Source organism: Dermacentor silvarum, chromosome 1 (assembly GCF_013339745.2).
Source record: "Dermacentor silvarum isolate Dsil-2018 chromosome 1, BIME_Dsil_1.4, whole genome shotgun sequence".
NCBI lineage: Eukaryota > Metazoa > Arthropoda > Arachnida > Ixodida > Ixodidae > Dermacentor > Dermacentor silvarum.
This window is the reverse complement of record NC_051154.1, coordinates 120,809,392-120,829,647: the sequence shown is the minus strand read 5'-3', so window position 1 is coordinate 120,829,647 and position 20,256 is coordinate 120,809,392. Positions and strand designations below refer to the sequence as shown.

Below are 20,256 nucleotides of genomic sequence, written 5' to 3'. Positions count from 1 at the left end.
CCACTAAGTTTAATAACAACATGTCTAACTACACGCGAAGCCTAAGTGCATCTGGGGGTCTGTAGCTATCGATACTCGGCTAGGTTTAACCAGAGCTAAACCACATCCAATTTTTTTTTTTACTTTGTTCATAAGGCAAGGTGCTTTCACCACAGGGGCTGTAGTTACTAAAAGCAAGACTAATTTTTCACACTTTAATGAAGTCAAGTGGATGCATCACTTAAGATGTGCACAATATTTTGTGTCCCAACACATGTTGTGCATTTGTGATCAGATTTCTCATACATAGTACTGCAGCTACTCTGAAAGATGCTGGTACTATTGTTTGTGTACATAAATGTAGTTTATGTACACAAACGTAAACGAAGTTAGACATAAATTTGCAGAGCAGTTCATGGTAGCGGTAAAAAAAAGTTTGAAGCGATCTCTGTCTTGCTCCACAAAGACATCTGCAATGGCCAAGAGCTGTCTTTTTGGCGGCTGCCACTGAGGATTTGTTTTTTGGTAACAGTGAAACAATCTATATACCCAAAGGTAAACTTTCAACCGATATCTGCCTGGTTGGGGACGACTGAATTAAAGAGCAAAGAAAATTCATTGAAAGAAAACGCAGATTCAAGAAAGAAGTGGCAGCTTGAAGATGCGAGGCAAATGAAGAGGTGCTGCAGTGATGACATCAAAAGCCTGAAGACAAAAAAGAAGAAACTGGAATGAACTGTTGCTGAATTGACAATCGGCAGACACTTATGCAGAGAAGGCAGAAGCAACTAATTGCATCACATGTGTGATAAATCCAACAGCCCCAGGAACACTGCCAAAAGCAAAGCTAAATAAATTTTTGAAATTTTATCTTTGTTGCATAAACGTTAATTTTTGTTTTTGTATGGCATTGCATAGAATCACTGCATACAACAAAGGTCCTTGGAAATGTACGAATTTGTCCATGAAAGTCCTTCAGGCCAGCATGTACCCTGTTGGTAGTTTAATCGTTCCCAGGTGTAATATAATGGCGAGTGTAAAACCACGCTGTGAAGAAAGCACCCCGATGGAAATGGCTTGGCATTAATCTCGTGCGTAGAACAGTTGTAGCTAGTTGTCATTTTGGCCTTGAATTGAATGTGGGTTTCGGTGACCAGTGAAAATCTAAGCTTAAATGTGCAAGTACTTGGGACACAGCACACAGTGCAAGGCTTCAAAAATACTCATGAGCGTATGCAGCACAGCACACTTATATTGGGCTCTCTGTCTCAAGAGTAGACATGTGGCAATGGCACAGCCATTTTGTGCCTAAGAAGAAATTGGTGGTAACGTGAAAGCAGATCAGCTAATGTAAAACATATTTACGGGCACATGAATGCAGTTCTTGTGCAAAAATGTTTTCTGCCCATTTTGTTTTCTGCAGATCTCTCACATTTTGTTTGCATTTTGTTTCTGAGTGCTTTCATTATTTTACATTTTCCTTGCCATTTTGTATGTCATATGCCACATTCAGTGGTGATCCAACTGCGCCATTTGTGCCATTTTGCTACAATTCTACTTGTCTGTGCCTTGCTGTGCCCACTGAAGTGCCAAGTGTGAAGTGCTAAGTTGCGCCAAAGTGCCATCGTTGCCTTGGGTGCTACGCGGACATTGGCAGTAGCGTGGCCGATCCCTTCGTTTGTGGACGGATCCGTGGCTAAGCATTCCGAGCATCGGCGACGTTGACTTCGCGACCAAGCTTTGCGCATGGAATCCTCGATCGGACAACGCAGTTAAGCCTGTCAGCACTTGGAATTAGTGACTAAGCACATCGAGCGTTGATTCCTCAGCCCGTGGCTAGGCATTTCACACATCAGCACTTGAGACTGCGCGACTAAGCACATCGAGCGTCGATACCTCGGCCCGCGGCTAGGCATTTCGCTCATCGGCACTTGATACTGCGCGAATAAGCCCATCAAGCGTCGACTCCTCGGCCAGTGGCTAGGCATTTCGCGCATTGGCACTTGGGACTGCGCAACTAAGCACATCGAGCGTCAGCTCCTAGGGCCTGCGGCTAGGCATTTCGCGCATCGGCACTTGGGTCTGCGTGACTAAGCTCATCGAGCGTCGACTCCTTGGCCCCGTGGCTAGGCATTTCGCGCATCAGCACTTGGGTCTGCGCGACTAAGCCCATCGAGCGTCGACTCCTCTGCCCGCGGCTAGGCATTTCGCGCATCGGCACTTGGGACTGCGTGACTAAGCATATCGAGCGTCTACTCCTAGGTCCTGCGGCTAGGCATTTCGTGCATCGGCACTTGGGACTGTGTGACTACGCCCATTGAGCGTCGACTCCTCGGCCCGCAGCAAGGGATTTCGTGTATCGGCACTTGGGACTGCACGACTAAGCACATCGAGCGTCTACTCCTAGGGCCTGCAGCTAGACATTTCGCGCATCGGCACTTGGGACTGCGTGACTAAGCATATAGAGCGTCAACTCCTCGGCCCGCGGCTGGGCATTTCGTACACCGGCACTTGGGACTGCGCGACTAAGCACATCGAGCGTCGACTCCTCGGCCCGCCGATAGGCATTTCACGCATCGTCACTTGGGACTGCACGTCTAAGCACATCGAGCGTCGACTCCTCAGGCGCGCGGCTAGGCACTGTTGTTGCACAAAATTGTTTTTCTGCATTTCTAGTCGCTTTTGTATTATGTCTGATTGCACAAAACTATTCTCAGTAGTCTACAAGTGCTATTTACATAGGCAAATAAAGTCTGTTTGCAACGTTTTCTGCTCTGGGCACGCAAGCTATATGGCTGCATCAGTCTGTCTTGCTTGTGTCCATTTGCTCTAAAGAAGTACTTAACAATTGTGTAGTAGTAATAAGCTGCACCAAATGTCATGCACTTGCTTTTCTTCTGCTCCAACTGATCCAAAACGCAAAATTTTGTGCTACAGAACTGCTACAAAATGCCAGTGTGGCTGCTCCTAAATTGCAACAAAACAGCTTTTTTCCTGCTCCAAAAATTGCTCCAATTCATAAACTGGCTGGACCACCTGTGCACATTGTGCAAATGAAATTTTGAATTAGCATGTGTTTCCACATGTCCACTTTCTGCACATTGGAGCTTGTTGCTGCATATATTTAAAGAGGAAAGGGAAGTGCATGGCCATGTCTGTACAGGGGTGTTTAGCAAAACAGACTTCCTAAATATTGTCCTTTTTTAACTTTATCATCCATCTGAGCCATATTTTACTGTTTCTTTAATTCTAGCACAGCATCATAAACTGTACTGCTTAATTTTATTATAGTATTTATTCTCTGATGTGATAAGTAATGGCTTCAGCCCTCATAATGCCTAGACCTGACTGCACAATAAATGAATAAATGTTTATTTCATAAAAAAATTCTATATTCAAATTTGACCGGTAACTTTTTACACCACTATTTCACTGTGAATTTTATTGGAGCTCAAGTTTCACTATTCGCATGCCTCTAATATTAAGCCTTCATAACAAACACTTACAATTCGTTGTCTGGCATGATAAGTAGCTATTGACATCTTCATTTTCTCAGTAATCACATATGTCCTCTCTTCCTGGGTGTTTTTGTAGCGGACTACATTGCTTTGTACCAAGTACAACGAGGTATCATGCGGAAGCGTGCTGCAGAAAAGGATGACTACATTTCGCAGCTTGCTAAGGACAGGGAAGATCTCAAGGTGTGTAACCTTCTTTGTTTTTTGCACATCTTCATCATGACTGTGGCAGTGCACTTTGTGTTTTGAGTGCTCCTCCCTTCATACTTTTTAGAGTGTCTTTGAAAATTTTGCATGTTTACAATGCAACCATATTTCTTAGCCATTGGGACGGTGCTTAGCTTCCAAGACAAATAAAACATTATGTAGTGTCAGGAAAAAATACCATTTTCTTTAGAAAAACATAAAATGATCAGTCCTCATTCACTTTGAATGTAAAAAATAAGTATGGTCATTTGGGTAAAAAACTGTTAGTCAACACCCAATTTCTTTATTGTCACTCACTCTCGCCATATTTCTTTATGGTCCAGTTAGATTGCCTGCTGGGTGAATAGGTATACACTATCAGAAGAAACCAGTACCGAAGACAGCATATACACACAGAACAGAATAGCGGATGGTACAGCCATTGGACCTATAACTGAGGTTTATTCTTTGGAAAATACTACCTACAGAGAAAGTAGTGTGTGCACCAGGCTGCTAGCAGTGACATGGTGCCCTCTATGCTGCAACTCGTGCTGCTACTGTGGCTGCCAATATCGCACAAGTTTTCTGGTTTCAGAAAGCCTTTTGACAATGTGGTACTTTTTCAGAGTTACCCACAACATTATCTTTAATGTTCACAGCGCTCATTTAGATGCAAAAAAGGTGCTTACATTTGTGTGCAAATTTCTTTTCTTTTTGCTCTTCCGTGTTGAAAATATACTTTGGGGGCTACGTTGCACAGGTTTGAAGAAAGAAAATAAGCGTATGTAGAGGTATGTACAGGTGCTGCATTATGTTGTGTGATTGTTCTAAGAGCTTTAAAGGATGCAGTGTTGGTAGAACCCCTGATTGTTACAGTAATCTCTTCTATCACTCCACACCTTCTCAGTGGTGTGAGGTGGCAAAGAAGTACACAGCACTCGCCAATCTTGCAGTGGTGTAGTCCTTGCACACTTTTTTAGCCTATGTGAATTGCACAAGCTGTATAGATTTTCAGCTTTCTTCCGTAGCTAATGTTTATTTGATGAGAGAGAGAGAGAGAGAAAAAAAAAGGCACTTCTTCATGTTTGAGATCAGTTGCAAGTATGAAATGTTGTATGTTGTATTCATCGTCATATGGTGACATATTGTTTATAACCTTATACGGTTCATATTATTCATATTTAACATATCCTGTCATCGGTTTTCAATGGTTGTCAGAGAAGGGGTACCTCGCTGGTACCAGCGAGCGTGCGATAGCTTTATCAAGCGCGCGCTAAGGGGCGACGGGGGAGTTAGAGACAGGCGAGTGCACGTCTCCTCTTCTAGCCGGGCCGCATGGCTATTGGCGCTGCTGAGCGCTTCTGTGGCCCGCATGCCCTATCTTGGAGGTAATCTGTGGTGAGTGCAAAGCCATGGCAAGTCGAGATGGCCGTGGCTTCATGTGCACTGCCTTCTTGTGCGTTTAGCGCTTGGCGTTGCATATTCTTGAGTCTTGGAGATACATTGAAGCGAGAAGCAGACAAAGCGTTCGCTCCCCTCTGCGGGCGACATTATCAGTCATGGCGACAAAGTGTACGCGAAAGCTTTGCATGCTTCACTTGTCCTGCCAATGTGAAGATATCGTTGACACAGCATGAAACCGTATCTTTAGTCACCGAATCTCAAATTCAATGAAATAATTTTTTTTCGCTGAAAGTTGTTTTTTACGATTGCCTGATAATTAAAAACAGTTTGCGGCACCTTCAGTGGAAGAAAAACTTGTCAGAGACTTTACTTATTTGCCTAAACTCTCCCTTTAAGTTTTGGCACCAAACACGCAGATTTTTGCTACGTTGATGCATCTTCTCATATTTCAATCATTATTTTACACAGAGGCTGCTTTGTATATTCACTATCAGAAAGGAGGCATTTTATGTGGTCCAAAAATTTCATTGCAGTTGGCCTTTAAGAGATAGACAAGGTCTTTTGTTCTGGTTTGTGTCAAGTGTGAAATCTTTTTTAAGTGAATAATTGAGGAGAATGAAGCTCAATGTTGTCGCACGTACAGTGAATATGACTATTAATTAGCAGTTTCATGTCTGTAGCCTTGGTTTGCAAGGTTTTCACTGTGGCTTTTGCATTAATCCTAGGCCAAGTTGGCTGAACTACAGTGCCTCATTGTGCGCTTGTTGGAAGAACGCCAACAGCAGTCTGGTCAGTCTGTTCTGCCACTGCCAGGAAAAGTCCTCACAGTGTCGTCCTTTGCTGGTAAGTGTTAATTTCTTAGGTTTCTGCTTTGTCTCAGAAAAAGGCATTGGGAAACAGCTCAGAAATTATTTGCTTGATTAACTCTTTCCCTACTGTTTCTATTGGGCATCATTAGCCCATTAACGATGGTTTTAATTGCTGTTTTCAAGACCTTCCACACTGTTCATGGACTTACTGCACCTTCTGATGTATAGTAGAACTAAACTTTCGTTTCCTTATTAAATTAATTTTTTTCCTTCTTGGCGGCAATTTTGAATGGGCTTTAAAGTTCTCATCAGTGCTGTGCAGTGCAGTGCAGTGCTCATCGGAGTTGAAAGCGAAAACAGCCGCCTCCAAAAGCAGCATGTATGCTCCAAAACATTGCAGATCTCGCAATTTTGCTGCGTCTACGGCTGATTTTATCAACAGCTCAAGCAGCAGCAAGTCAGCCGATGCTGCATGTTCATCTGGCTTTGATTTTGAGTGTGACGACGACGGAAATAAACCCAGAACTTGAGGATGCAGTGCTAGTTAGTGCTCCTCAACCAACTGAAGCCATTCAGCACTAGCCAGCTAACAGGGAGACATACCAAAACTGCAGGAAATGTTATGACAGTGGAACACAGCAGAAAACAATAATTTAGTGCAAGACATGCAACGTTCCCCTATGTTTCACATTAAAGAACTGCTTTGCTGCATGGCATGCCCAACTGTAGGGCTTTATGTTAAATTTTGGTAGTTTCCAAGGAAACATTTGTATTTCTTCGCAGATAGTGACTATTAGATAGTGAAACATTTTGTATATATCAAAAATTTCTAAACTTTTTTTTTTTTCGATACAAGTGTATCTTTTAGAGTTTTGTCCAATTTTATTCTACAATTTTGTTTTTGGCAATTTATATTTTTTATGACATATGTCTCGTTAATAAATGTTGTATGCCTGATAAGTAGATTCATTCTGCTTTGCTTTCATGTATTGTATAAAATCTTTAGTGTAATAGTTTCTTCAGAAAAAAAAATCTAGTGTAACCTACATAATATGGCCATTTTGTTCTCGGTAGGGAAAAATTTAACTCCTATTGTCTTGATTTACTAGTTGAAATTTTTTTCCCAGAGGAAAATCATTTGGATTGTAATTAAAAGGTACTTTTATGTGAGATTAAAGCATCAAAAATTAGTTTCACACCATTAGCTTTTCCAGGGTGAAATTTATGCGCTTGTTACAAAAGACTGAAACAGGCATCTAGTGTGAACTGATGCTTTATGTTTGCGTGTTTTCGTACTTTACATCCTTTGATTTCGAAGTCAAACAGCCTCGCATTTTATAGCATCCTGTAAAATCGTTGCAGATTGCAGAGATTATGACGACAATTTATGCAACTGTTTGGATCTAGCCGCACAGGTCTCTTGGTGCTGAATTCAGTTTTGTTGTAAGCTCTTGTGTGGAAAGGGTTGTGTTTTAATTGAGAGATGTTTACACATGGGAGATGTTTTTGTTGTACAACTATTATACAGTGTAGACCGCTTCGAACGTAAGTCGCCGGAGTCGCGAATATCTGCACTATAAGCGGTACCACACTGTAACCAAAACAACTATTTTATTGCGATAATGGACACTCCAGGCGCATTTCTGCCATTGCTGTCACCGTGCTCTAGGTTCCGTATTCGCTTACTAAATGAATTAACAAGCACGGTGTCACGAGCGCACAAGCAAACATGAACACATCTTGCTCGTTGACCGCAGAAACGAACTGTCAAAACGCTCGAGTGATGAAGCGTGGCGAGCGAATTGACCTTCGTGCTATCATGCCTCTTGCTTCAACGTCGCCTATAAGCGGCGAAAACACAGCGTGCGGCGGACTTTCCCCATCGCAGATTGCTTTCAGGATAGGGCCAAGGCGATCATATCGGCGAAGTAGATCGTTCCAGATTACGTCCTGCCTCGGTCCACTGAAACCGTTCCGCATTGCTTTGCTGGTGAAAATCCTCTCCTTCTGTTCGTGCCAGTCCCGAACGCAAGTTTCGGATTCTCCGAACGCCCGTGATGCGGCCCGATTTCTGTCCATCTCCACAACACATGATCACTTTCCTTTTAAATGTGGCATCATGATGAACTCGGTACTTCATGCTGATAGAGCAGACGCAGAGAACGTGAAGACGGACAATACACTTTGGCTCGAGAGTCGCTAGGCTCGACGCGCGTGCAAGGCGGCCATTTTGAAATGCCGACGGCTATATGGTAATGCAGATTTAGGGTTGTAGTCGATTCTAATGAGCACGCAATTTTTCGACCTGTTTTATCGGCAAAAAAGTGCGCGTTAGATTCGAGTAAATACGGTATTTGTGGCTTGAGGGGAGCGTTTGCCATCTAGGTTGACTGCCGAACTTCCAGGCAGCTGCACTGTAACGGGTATTTCGTGTCCCGCAACTGCACTATAAGCGAAACGCGTATACATAGAGTGCTATGGGAAAATTAACGGGAGTCTGAAAATACCGTATTGCAGTTGAACCTGGATATAACAAAGTTGATAAATTCCTGAAAAACTTCGTTATAAAGAGGATTTCGTTATATGCAGGTTCGGCACGAAAATTCGAAAAAGAAACGCTTACCGTATTTACTCGATTCTAACGCGCCCTCGATTGTAACGCGCACCCGTTTTCCGTGACCAAAAGAGAGGGGAAAAAAATTCTTTACAGTACTGCACACCTCATGCTTTCATACAGAAATACAACTATCGTATATGTATACGTATATGTATAGATATGCATGGTCCCCTAATGGTGGTCGGTTGTTTGTGGTCCTAGGAAATGCATTGCAGCAAGTATACATCTAGCATGTGCTGGACCAGCCAATCGTTCGTCATTATGTCCACATTGAAATCACCCACAAGTACGAAGGGCGCATGGCTGTATGTCTTTGCGTACTGTACCATCGCCTTTTTGAAGTAACATTCGACGCTCCCTCTGGAGATGTTGGGTGCGAGATACATTGTCATGATGAACTACCGTGGCGCCCCCAGCGAAGTATGCAGCTGTCGCACCACGTGTTGTGCGCACCGCTCCGTAGAGTAGAGGATTCCTAGAGGAGAGAAAGGGGGGAGCATAGGAGAGGGGAGAGAGGGGGGGGGGGGGCGCATGTGCTGTGGGGGTGTGGGACGCGGGCGCCGCTCCGTAGATTAGAGAATTCCTAGAGGAGAGGATTCCGAGAGGAGAAGAAAAGTAGAAAGATACCTATCAAGAAAGGGGTCAGGCAAGGAGACACAATCTCTCCAATGCTATTCACTGCATGCTTAGAAGAAGTATTCAAGCTCTTAGAATGGGAAAGATTAGGAGTGAGGATCGATGGCGAATATCTCAGCAACCTTCGGTTTGCAGATGACATTGTCCTATTGAGCAACAAGGGAGAGGAATTACAACAAATGATTGAGGACCTTCATCGAGAAAGTGCAAGAATTGGGTTGAAGATGAATATGCAGAAGACAAAGATAATGTTCAATAGCCTGGCAAGGGAACAAGAATTCAGGATCGCCAGTCAGCCTCTAGAATCTGTAAAGGAATATGTTTATCTAGGTCAATTACTCACAGGGGACCCTGATCATGAGAAAGAAATTTACAGAAGAATAAAATTAGGTTGGAGTGCATACGGCAGGCATTGCCAAATCCTGACTGGGAGATTACCACTGTCGTTGAAAAGAAAGTGTACAATCATTGCATTCTACCGGTGCTAACATACGGGGCAGAAACTTGGAGGTTAACAAAGAAGCTCGAGAACAAGTTAAGGACCGCACAAAGAGCAATGGAACGAAAAATCTTAGGAGTAACGTTAAGAGACAGGAAGAGAGCGGTGTGGATCAGAGAACAAACGGGGGTATACGATATTCTAGTTGACATTAAGCGGAAGAAATGGAGCTGGGCAGGCCATGTAATGCATAGGATGGATAATCGGTGGACCATTAGGGTTACAGAATGGATACCAAGAGAAGGGAAGCGCAGTCGAGGACGGCAGAAAGTCAGGTGGGATGATGAGGTTAGGAAATTCGCAGGCGCAAGTTGGAATACGCTAGCGCAAGACAGGGGTAATTGGAGATCGCAGGGAGAGGCCTTCGTCCTGCAATGGACATAAATATAGGCAGATGACGATGACGATGAGAGGAGAGAAAGGGGGGGAGTGTACGAGAGGAGAGAGAGGGGGAGGGGACGCGCATGCGCTGTGGGGATGTGGGATGCCGCGGGACGGAAGGAGGGACGGACAAAGTCCCCGCCATAAGCTGCTTCGCATCTAAATGTCCCAGTTTCGCCCAAAAGGCGAAGCATCAAAAAAACTTCCTTTTTTTTTTCATTCAGCAACATCAACGGGAAAAGGACAGTGCCGGCTTGGCGAGCCCAGCTGCAGCAAGTGGCGGGATCAGGTTTGAATGAAGGGAGGGGAAAAGGTCACTCCCGCAGTGGCAAGATCACCGGGTCAAGGGATGCAGGCCCGCCTCGCGCACGCTCGCACGCATGCACACGTGAGCTCGCTCTCACCTCGCAGTCGCCATGAATTTGAGTGCGCCAAGCACGCCGCCGCCGCTTCGCATTCTGTTGTGGCGGAGAAGGTGCTTCCAGTTGCTGCTCACACAAAAATGACAAAATTTGGGGTGAAATCTCTAGGTTGTCGGTGGGGAGAATTCGTTATTTCAAGGGGGTCTCCCGCTGCCACTTCGTTACGTAGAGGTCTCAAATACATGTGCTTCTAAGGAGTAACAGCAGGGAATAGAAAAACTTTGTTATATCCAGGAATTTGTTACATAGAGGTTCGTTATAAGCAGGTTTAACTGTATATCCGGTCCTGCACTATAAGCGGTTATGTTATAAGTGGTCTATACTGTATGAGGTCATAATAAGGGTTTCGCTTGCTTAAATTTAAATGCGTCATTCTAATTTATGAATAGTGTGTGAACAAGGGCATACTTGACCTTTGTCCAGTCACTGTTGTTCGGTTAAAGTTCCCTTCCTCCTTCTAGTCTTAATTTAGGAGCTCAGAACCGGTGGCTAGAAGAGGTTAAATTCCTACCGGAAAACTGGACTGTGGAGCTAATTTGCAGTACTGCTCGTATACAGTTATCAATATTTACTGCACAAAGTTTTTCATAAATTACAGTGTAGTGTTCCCATTCTTTAAGTCCTGTATTTTACGCATTGTTCTTACCAAATCAAACCTGAACTGAAAATTGGATCTGAGCCATAATTTCCATCGGAACTGAACCAATGCCTCAGCTGGTAATCTTGGAATATCCATGGACGTAACTAAACCTGAACATTCTAGAGTAGCCTCTTCTTCTAAAACACCCATTTAGAAGCCTTTTAAGGGGGGACGCGGCTTTCGCATCGCGAAAAATGGCTAAAAAGTCGATTTTTTGAAAATCACATTTTCAGTTTCTGTAACTCTTATTCTATCTGATTCCGAAATATCATCACTGAAAACTAAGTAGAAGTGCTCTAAAAAAATTGTTGTATCAGCCAAGGTGGCGAAAAATTGCGCGGAAATTGCGAAAAAACGGCGTTTTTCAAGCCACGATATCTTCGGAACGGCGCAGCCGAGCGCCGCCATCTTGGTCTCGTTGGAAAGCGCATTTCTCCGTCTTCAAATCTGCCGCTTCAGCTATCTCCTCCATACAGAAACAAGCACACAAAAAGCAAATGATTGAAGGTCGTGCCGGAGCCACCGATTGGCCGCGCCCGACACGTGACTCCAGCGCGGTTCGCCATTGGTCCGGTGCTCGCTCCGTGATGGCGTCGTCTGCTGCGCTTGTTGCGGTGTCCTCGCGAGCTCCGGACAGTTTCCGTAATTTCGACGAGTGTTAAAGCGGGCGCAACATCGACATAGCAGTAGTGTGGCCGATCCCGCTTTTCGTGGACGTCTCAGACCCGCGGCTAAGCATTCCGAGCATCGGTGACGCGGACTTCGCGACCGAGCTTCGGGCACGGAATGCTCGGACACGCGGCTAAGCCTCTCGCGCGTAGGCGTCTCCGACTCGGCGGTGAAGCACATCGCGCGCGGACTTCTCGGATCCTTGCCTAAGCATTTCGTGCGTTGGCGCCTCCGACTGCGCGACTAAGCTAATCGAGGATCGACTCCTCGAGCCCGCGGCTAGGCATTTCGCGCGTCGGCACATCGCTCATCGAGTGTCGACTCGGACCCGCGACTAGGCACTTCGGGCGTCGGCACCTCGAGCGTCGACTCCTCGAGCCCGCGGCTAGGCATTTCGTGTGTCGGCACATCGCTCATGGAGTGTCAACACCTCGAGTGTCTATTCCTCGGACCCGCGGCTAGGCATTTCGCGCGTCGGCACCTCGGACTGCGCGATTGAGCTTACCGAGCGTCTGGATCCGCGACCAGGCATTTCGCGCATCGGCACCTCGGACTGCGCGACTAAGCTCGTCGAGCGTCTATTCCACGGACCCGCGACCAGGCATTTCGAACATCGGCACCTCGGATCGACCCGCGACTTAGCACATCGCGCGCCGACTCTGTTATCGTAATGCCACAATATCTAGTAATAATACCTATCATACCACCCCTTCATAAAGAGAACCTCATCATGAGCTCTGTTCACTAGGCCACTTGGGCTGGCACAGACACCTAGCTGTAGAAGTGAGGCATGATACAAAAGTACAGGCTGGAAAGCACCTAGCAGCTGCATTGCTGCCTATCTATCAGTGGCTCTCCTAACCTCCATTGTCAATACAAGATGATTCAGAAGGCTGCTGAGAGCCTTCATTCAGTAACATGGTCGATTCTACCAAAAGAAAACAATGCATCACTGACTGCACTATAGGCTGCTATCAATGAGGCAGTCTGCAGATACAACGCTAGTACTGTATATTTATGCCCACATAGTTCTGCACCTCACTTGGTTTGAAACCCAGGCACCATGCTCTTTGTAGAGCAGCAGTAAAGAATGCCATACAAACATGAAAAAGGCAGAACGAATGCTCAGCAGACCAGAGGCCACATGTCCAAGAAGCCCCACGTCACAAAACACATCAAAGATTACAACTTTGGTGCGTTTTAGAGAACTGAAGAGAAGGTGCAACTTTGAGAGCTGTTTTCTCAAAACTGTTTTTTCGCCTTTCTGCTCAGTTTCTGGAGCTGATTTCTTCGTTAACGTTTACCCTATTTTGATTCTGTTTTTTTTTGTCACGTTCCTTGGACTACAGTGCAGGTCGAGACAGTCTCGCATTTTTATCTTGACATTTTATAAATTTATGGCGTGGCTATTCGTTCACCCCGAAAGTGTGCTTGGTGTGAAGGTAACTTGAAAAATGACTATCTAAAAAATGTGTGTTGCGAAAAAAAAAAGTAAGACTGTCACGACCTTCAGCACGCATTGAGCTATGCAGTCAATACTCAACGAGCCTTCCATCATGTTTTTTAAGCTCCCCAGGCCCTCCAGAAAGTTCAAGAGAGAAAAATTCTGCTCAATAAAATGTTCTCAAGGTATCATTCTGAAACTTTTATGGAAGTATCAGGGAGACATTCTAAACATTTGTGCCAATTTTCATCAAAATCCATGAAGAAATCAGGAAGTTGATTTTCAAAGCCACGTCCCCCCTTAAGACTAGAAATATAATTTGAATTGGATAGTCAAGATATACTCTTACACTATGAAAAGAAGTAGGCACCTTGGCCAAGAGGCCTGGACTTTTGAAGCTAGACTATGGCATCCTTATTAAATCAACAGCTGGAATGTTGTCCGAGAGCCATGGCACTGGAATTGTCGTTGGTTTTTGTTTAGCTGGGTGTGACCCAACCATTAGGAAAAGTTAAGAAAAGTCAACTGTGAATGCTGGTTACCCTCAAAGCATGCATATATATCTCCCATATAACCGAAGGTTTCATTTGTAGAGGAAGCCAAGACAAAAGTAGCATGCTTTCTTAAAATCAAGACACTGCTGCCACAACTACATGTACCATCCTGAAGACCAGGGGCCATGCCGTGTGCTCAGTGCAGGCAGGTTTGTGGGCCCAGGCAGTGTGCTTACCAGTGAAAAAACAGATGCCCTCACAGAGGTATTGCAAGAAGCTGACCAGAGCGAGTTGCACTTTGCTGCTGAGCATAACATTGCGGGTTTGATTCCCAGTCATGGTGGCCTTATTCCGATGAGGGCAGAATGCGAAAACACTCGTGTGCATTAAAGAACCCCAAGTTGTCAAAATTAATTCAGAGCCTTCCATTACAGCATCCTTCATAGCCCACTGTGCAGCTTTGGAACGTTAAACCCCACAATTTATTTTTGCACTTTTTCTCTCTTTTTTTTTTTGAGGTTACAGACCCTTTGTGATCATTTTACCAGGTGTGACTGCCTACAAGTGAATTGCAGTTATGGCTGGACTGAATCCGGAGCGATCGAGGCCTGAATATGAAACACACACTGGTTGTCATACCGCTTGCCTCCCATAAATATCCTTACTGTGAGACATTAGAGCTGTGCTCTTTCTCAGAAACATGCTTGCGGACATGCGCACTTCTCATTTTTTCAACGACTATTTCTGGCACAACATAATGACAGATCTGTGTGCTTTCTCTGATTGGTTCCAAGGTGGTTGAAACTGATGACGTCACTTCTAGTTTCTGGAGCTGCATGCAACTTGAAAAGTAGTCCTAATTTGTGGGGTCTCACATGTGCTCTTGGGACAAAGGAACGACAACACAATAGTGCAAACGATCAAAAGGGCATTTATTGCACCTTTCATACACTAATGCATGCTAGCCGAATTACTACCCATAGAGCATTCACATGGGCGTGCGACAAATCAAGGAAGTCCGATTCACCGCGACCGGATAGCGAGCGAATATGTTCGCCCTATGCTATGACACCATCGCCTAGTCGTGCACGTGTTCGTCCATACCGGTGCCCTGCTCCTAGCCACGCGAGACGCTCTCGCGAAGCGTGGAACGGCGCACGCACGGGACGTCCGCATCGCTCACCGACCCCAACCCGAAGAGGAAGCGTCTTCGACCTTTTGCGCCCAAGTAACCCCGCTGTTAGGTGGCGTTAGCAGTTCGAGACTCGCGCAATCTCTCGCAATGCGCCGCAACTCCGCCGCATCTCCACCGCCGTAAAGCTACGCAGCGAAGCCAGATTACAGGAGACGGGAGCCGTGCGGGGAAAACAACATCAGGGGGCACGTGAGAGTCGCACATCCACACAAATTTAACACTGTACAGTATAGACCACTTATAACGTAACCGCTTATAGTGCAGGACCGGATATACAGTAGAACCCCGCTGTTACGTTCCCGGGTGCTGGGTTTCCCGGCTGTTACGTTGTTTTCGGCCGGTCCCGGCACAGCTCCCATAGAACCCAATGCATTGGTAACCCCGCTGTTACGTCGTAACTGTGGGACCGTTCCCGCATCATACGTTGCGAACTGCCACACTGCGCCGGCCCGAGCGGCCATTTTGACTTTTCATGTCACTTGGCTTGGTTGCTTGACGATGGCATTGGCCACCCAAAGTGCTGGGGGCGACATTTATTACGTATTTTCGGTTTCCACCAGCAAAAGTATGGCCTTTGATATCCGCTTTTGCTATCTAAAGATGTCTATGACGCGTTGCGGCCCTAAAATTGGTTTTGGCTCATAGATGTTCCGTATAAAGTCCAAGGGCGATAACGCCGTCGCCGTGCGCCGTATGCTTTCTTTCGCGCGCGAGACACAGTCGTCGGCTCCCCTCGCACGCTTTCACTCGCACATACAGCATACGTCGCCGCGCGCCGTATGCTGTATGTGCGAGTGAAAGCGTGCGAGGGAAGCCGCGCGGCCGTATGCTGAATGTGCGAGTGAAAGCGTGCGAGGGGAGCCGACGACTGCGTCTCGCGCGCGAAAGAAAAGCAGGGAGGAAGCGCGCCTCCTTCCGTTGCGCTCGAGGCACCAGCGAGGGGGGGGGGATAGCGGGCAGCGTTGTGCTCTGGCATCATACTGCGCGGCGGCGCGCGGTCCCGCGGGCCGTATCTTGAAAGCGATCTGCGTGGGGGCAGATTCTACGCAGTGTAGGTGCGTCTGCGGCTCATGGCTTTGTGCGTGCTGCGTGTTCTCGGCGCTCGGTTTGGGTTGAAGCGATAGACAACAGCACGAAGTTCACTTCGCTCGCTTCTGCAGCGGCGCTTAACTGCGCGTGTCCGCGCTCATCGAGTGTGATGTGTTCATGTTTGCCTGTGGGCGCTGACACCATGTTTGTTAATTAGTTAATATTCGAATGTTTACAAGTTTATACAGACTATAAAACTACTATTCTTACTTTGTATAGCTCATCGCAATCGATACTTCAGCTGTCGGGCGAAACTACTTTTTGTCGCACGTAAGAATTAAAATATTGTCTGCAGTTCAACACTACTCCCATTTCTCAATTTTTCCTGTTTCCTGGCTCTTGCGTTTCCCGGCTCTTACGTTTTTTTTTTTTTACGGTCCCGTGAAAAACGTAACAGCGGGGTTCTACTGTAGTACGGTCTTTTCAGACTCCCGTTAATTTTCCCATAGCACTCCTTGTATACACATACGGCTTACATTGCAGCCGGGTGAGACGAAATACCGGTTATACAGTCGCCGACCGTTTATTCGGACGCTGAAAATTCGGACATGCTCGTTTATTCGGACACCTTCGCAGCACCGCCACTCGTCCCATTGAAGTAATGTAGAACCACGACCGATAGTTCGGACGCTCTACAGCGCGCCATTCAATTTTTCGGACTCTGGCGGCCTGGTCAAATGCGACGTCGAACACCACGATATAGTCCCGACAAGCTGGCCGCGATGTTTACATTTTGCTAGGTTGCCAGCACTGAAAGGGCGCGCTTGTTATGGTTGGATTGTTGGTGTCTAAATCCACGCAGCACCTACAAGTGTCAGTTGCCGATCTCGAAGGCTATACTTTTGTTGGCTGCATCTATTGGTTGTCGTGTTTCGGATTTAGCCAGTCCAGTATCCACTAACTGTATACCGTGGCCAAACAGCAGGCCAGGCCAAGCCAAGCCAGTGTGCTTGGAAGTCGGTGCTCGGCCTTTGCGTTGTCAGTTGTTATGTGACCTAGGCCTTGTCAACAGCTACCTTTCAAGTCTCGCTCTTTTGCTTAGTGCAGGGGTTCTCAAGTACGTTCATCCAAGGGAACCCTGCTAAGCTCCACAAAGTGCCAAGGAACCCCTCCCCCCCCCCCCCCCCGAATTAACCGAATGTCGAATTATCGAGGGTATCAAGAAAACAAACAAATGCTTCACTACGTCAACACGATTTTATTTACTCAAGGAATCGTCAAATCTTCTTTCTATTTAGCACAAGACCAGTGCGGAAGCTGAAATTCTCTTCATCTCGTGACTGATTAGCGCTAGCAGCGGCGAAGGCCTCGCGACATCCTTCGCAGCGCGCGTTTTCATCTGAGACGCGCTTTGCAACAACGGGTGCACACCCCGATTATTTTTTCGCCACTCAGCTGCTTGCCAACAAATTGTCCGTCCATCGCGATGTAGCCATGTAGCCGGTGCTTTTTATCTTCGACAGCTTTGCACTCAGTCAAAGCGAAACTACTGCTTGCCGCAACCGCTGCGGACGAAACCGCGTCCGCTATCGACGCGATCATGGGCGGCGACCTTGCGGTTCAGAAGGCAGGCAGCCGACGCACGCACCAAGTCAAAACGAAACTACCATTTGCTGGAACAAGTATGGACAAATCCGCAGTCACTATCGATGCGATCATGGATGGCGACTATGCAGTTATGAAGGCACGCAGCCGACGCGCGCATCGAGTGAAAACGAAACTACTATTTTCTGCAACCGCTGCGGACAAAACTGTAGTGGTTATCAACGCGATCAGAGATAGCGACTACGCACTTACAGAGGCACGCGGCTAGCCGCCAACGCGGTGTTACTCGCGGCGATAAACGCAAGAATAAAGGTTTTAAAGGCACAATTAGGCACGAAGCGCTTCGGCGTTGCTGTCAGTCACGTGCCGCGTACGATTGCCGCTGAGGACCACGGTGATGCGGACTGCGCCGCTTCGTTTCGGTTGGACGCTACATCGTTCTTGCTCTTCTGCGGCGCGCATTTGCGGTGCTTCGCGTATTTTTTTATTTTTTTTAATTTTTCCTCCAACGTATAGGTCAGTGCGCACGCTATCGGCACCTACCCTATTAACAAATAGGAGAAAGGCGCATGGTGGTAAGCTACGGCCTCCGAGATTCAAGTGCTAAAGCTTAGGCGCTTGCCCGTTCTGAGAGGTTGGGTGGCTACAAGCTGCTTACGTATTTATTGCGCAGTTCGCGCGTTGCTGTTACGTACTGTGATGTGCTTTTTGACACTTGGGCATGGGTAATGGAGGTTCTTTGGATCAAGCACACCTCGTGTTTGCCGTTTTAGACACTTGTCGAGAGCGGGACCAGGGAAAATTTATCAGTGGCTCGCGAAACCCCGAGCTGGGGCCTGCGGAACCCGTAGGTTCCGCGGAACCCACTTTGAGAACCCATGGCTTAGTGTGTTAGGCCTGATTTGCTTGTTCGATCTCGTCCATTTGTCGCGTAATGCGAAATGGCTCCAACGCTTCCCATGCCATCTGCGCCGACGAGACGTGGCAATTACAAGACTCTGTCTATAGCGATAGCCAGACACTGTCCGAAATAAGGCTGACCTGATCGCGTGTAAGCGTGCATCTGTACAGTTGCGTATTGACAATTTTTTCCGTCCACTGGGACCATAAAGGTACTTTTTTCTGGCGAATCCTTTTTTTCGGACTCTCGATTATTTGCATTTTTTCACGGTTCCCGTCGAGTCCGAATAAACAGTCGGCGACTGTAATGCGGCTTCCGCGGGAAAATCTCGCCAACAAGGGCGGTAGCGAGCACGCTTCTCAACGAAGTGTGCCCACCGATGGGAGAGGAGATCAACGAGGGTGATGCGGAGGAGGAGCATGAGACGTGGAGCATGAGTCCAAGGGCGATAAAATTGTCGCCGTGCGCCGTATGTGCGAGTGAAAGCGCGCGGACGACGCGCGCCTTCGCGGAGAGCGAACGCACAGCGGAGAGCGAACGCAACTTCCATCGCGCGAAAGGCCGTGGGGGTATGGGAGCGAGGGAGAAGGGGCGACGCTATGCTGCGGCACCAAATGCGTATCTTGCGACTGGGCGCAAGGGGAACTGGCGACGCAATCTCCCACGCAAAAGGAGCAAAGCAGGAAGACGGCGCGGGAGGGGGCGGCTTCTACTCTGCCAACAAATGCGTTCGCGCCTGTGCCGACTGTCGGTGTTGTCGCGCACACCGTATCTTGGAGCGATCTCCACATGGCTCTGACCTTTGTATGCGCTGTGCTTACGCCGCTCAGTTTCCGTTCAAGCGATAGACCGCACGAACCTTCGCTCGCTGCGGCGGCTGCGTTTCCCCGCGCCCGCGTTTTGACAGTGGTGGTCTGCGGTCATCGAGTCTATTCATGTTTGCTTGTGCGCGTTGACACCACGCTTGTTAATTTAGTTAGTAAGTGAATGTGTCAAGTTTATGCAGCCGGTAAAACTACTATCCGTACTCCTTATAGCTCTCTACTAATTTGCTATCGCAATTGATGCTTCGCCTTTCGGGTGAAACTGAGACATTTTTTAAAAATTATTATTGCTTTTTCTGCTTCATGCGAAGATTGTGGGTACTTGGACATTAACCTTTCAACGTTCGTAAATTTAAACGGATGCAAAACTCCCAGTCGCACGCTTCGATTCTCGGATACGCACGGCTGCTTGGTCTACATGTTTTGCATACGTGCAGGGCTTGAAAGTTGTTGTTTTGGTTATAGTGCGGTACCGCTTATAGTGCAGATATTCACGACTCCGGCGACTATTGTTATAAGCGGTCTACCCTGTACTAACTCGGAGCTCTGTCAGTGAGGTTGTGGCTTCTCTTGTGCAGATTCTGTGTGAAGTAGTTGAAGGTATATATGAGCAGAGTCTAAGCATGGAGAAATAGCAAAGAATCAGAAATAGCAAAGAAGCAGTGAATGACAAGCAGATTTTTATTCTCTTTGGCTGCCTGGTAAAGTACAGATCAGCGCTGGTTTCGTGATTGTAGCACACTATTACACCAGCTAATTTGGTAGGCAGTAGGCCTGGAGACAGGAAATAACACATGCATTTTGAAATAATATCAGTTACATCTGCAAACCTCATGCTTGTCAGAAAAATACATTTTGTTGAAGTAGCTCTGCTGAATTACTAGTTAAACATGTTTTGTCAGGTAGGGTACACAGATGATGGACAGTGCATAGATCCTTGCGTATGATGGCAAGTATCTGAAATGCATTACAAAATTATTTATCTAAGGGTTATTTATTATTGA

General features: G+C 46.7%; 1 protein-coding gene across 1 annotated transcript in view; it reads left to right on the top strand.

Moving 5' to 3' along the window:
* LOC119435939 (golgin subfamily A member 2) overlaps window positions 1-20,256 on the top strand; it is a 198,592-nt gene that overhangs the window by 158,466 nt on the left and 19,870 nt on the right. The window contains exons 20-21 of the mRNA XM_037702641.2: window positions 3,574-3,680; window positions 5,813-5,930. Of these exons, the coding sequence (XP_037558569.1) occupies window positions 3,574-3,680; window positions 5,813-5,930 (225 nt within the window). The remainder of the gene's footprint in view (window positions 1-3,573; window positions 3,681-5,812; window positions 5,931-20,256) is intronic.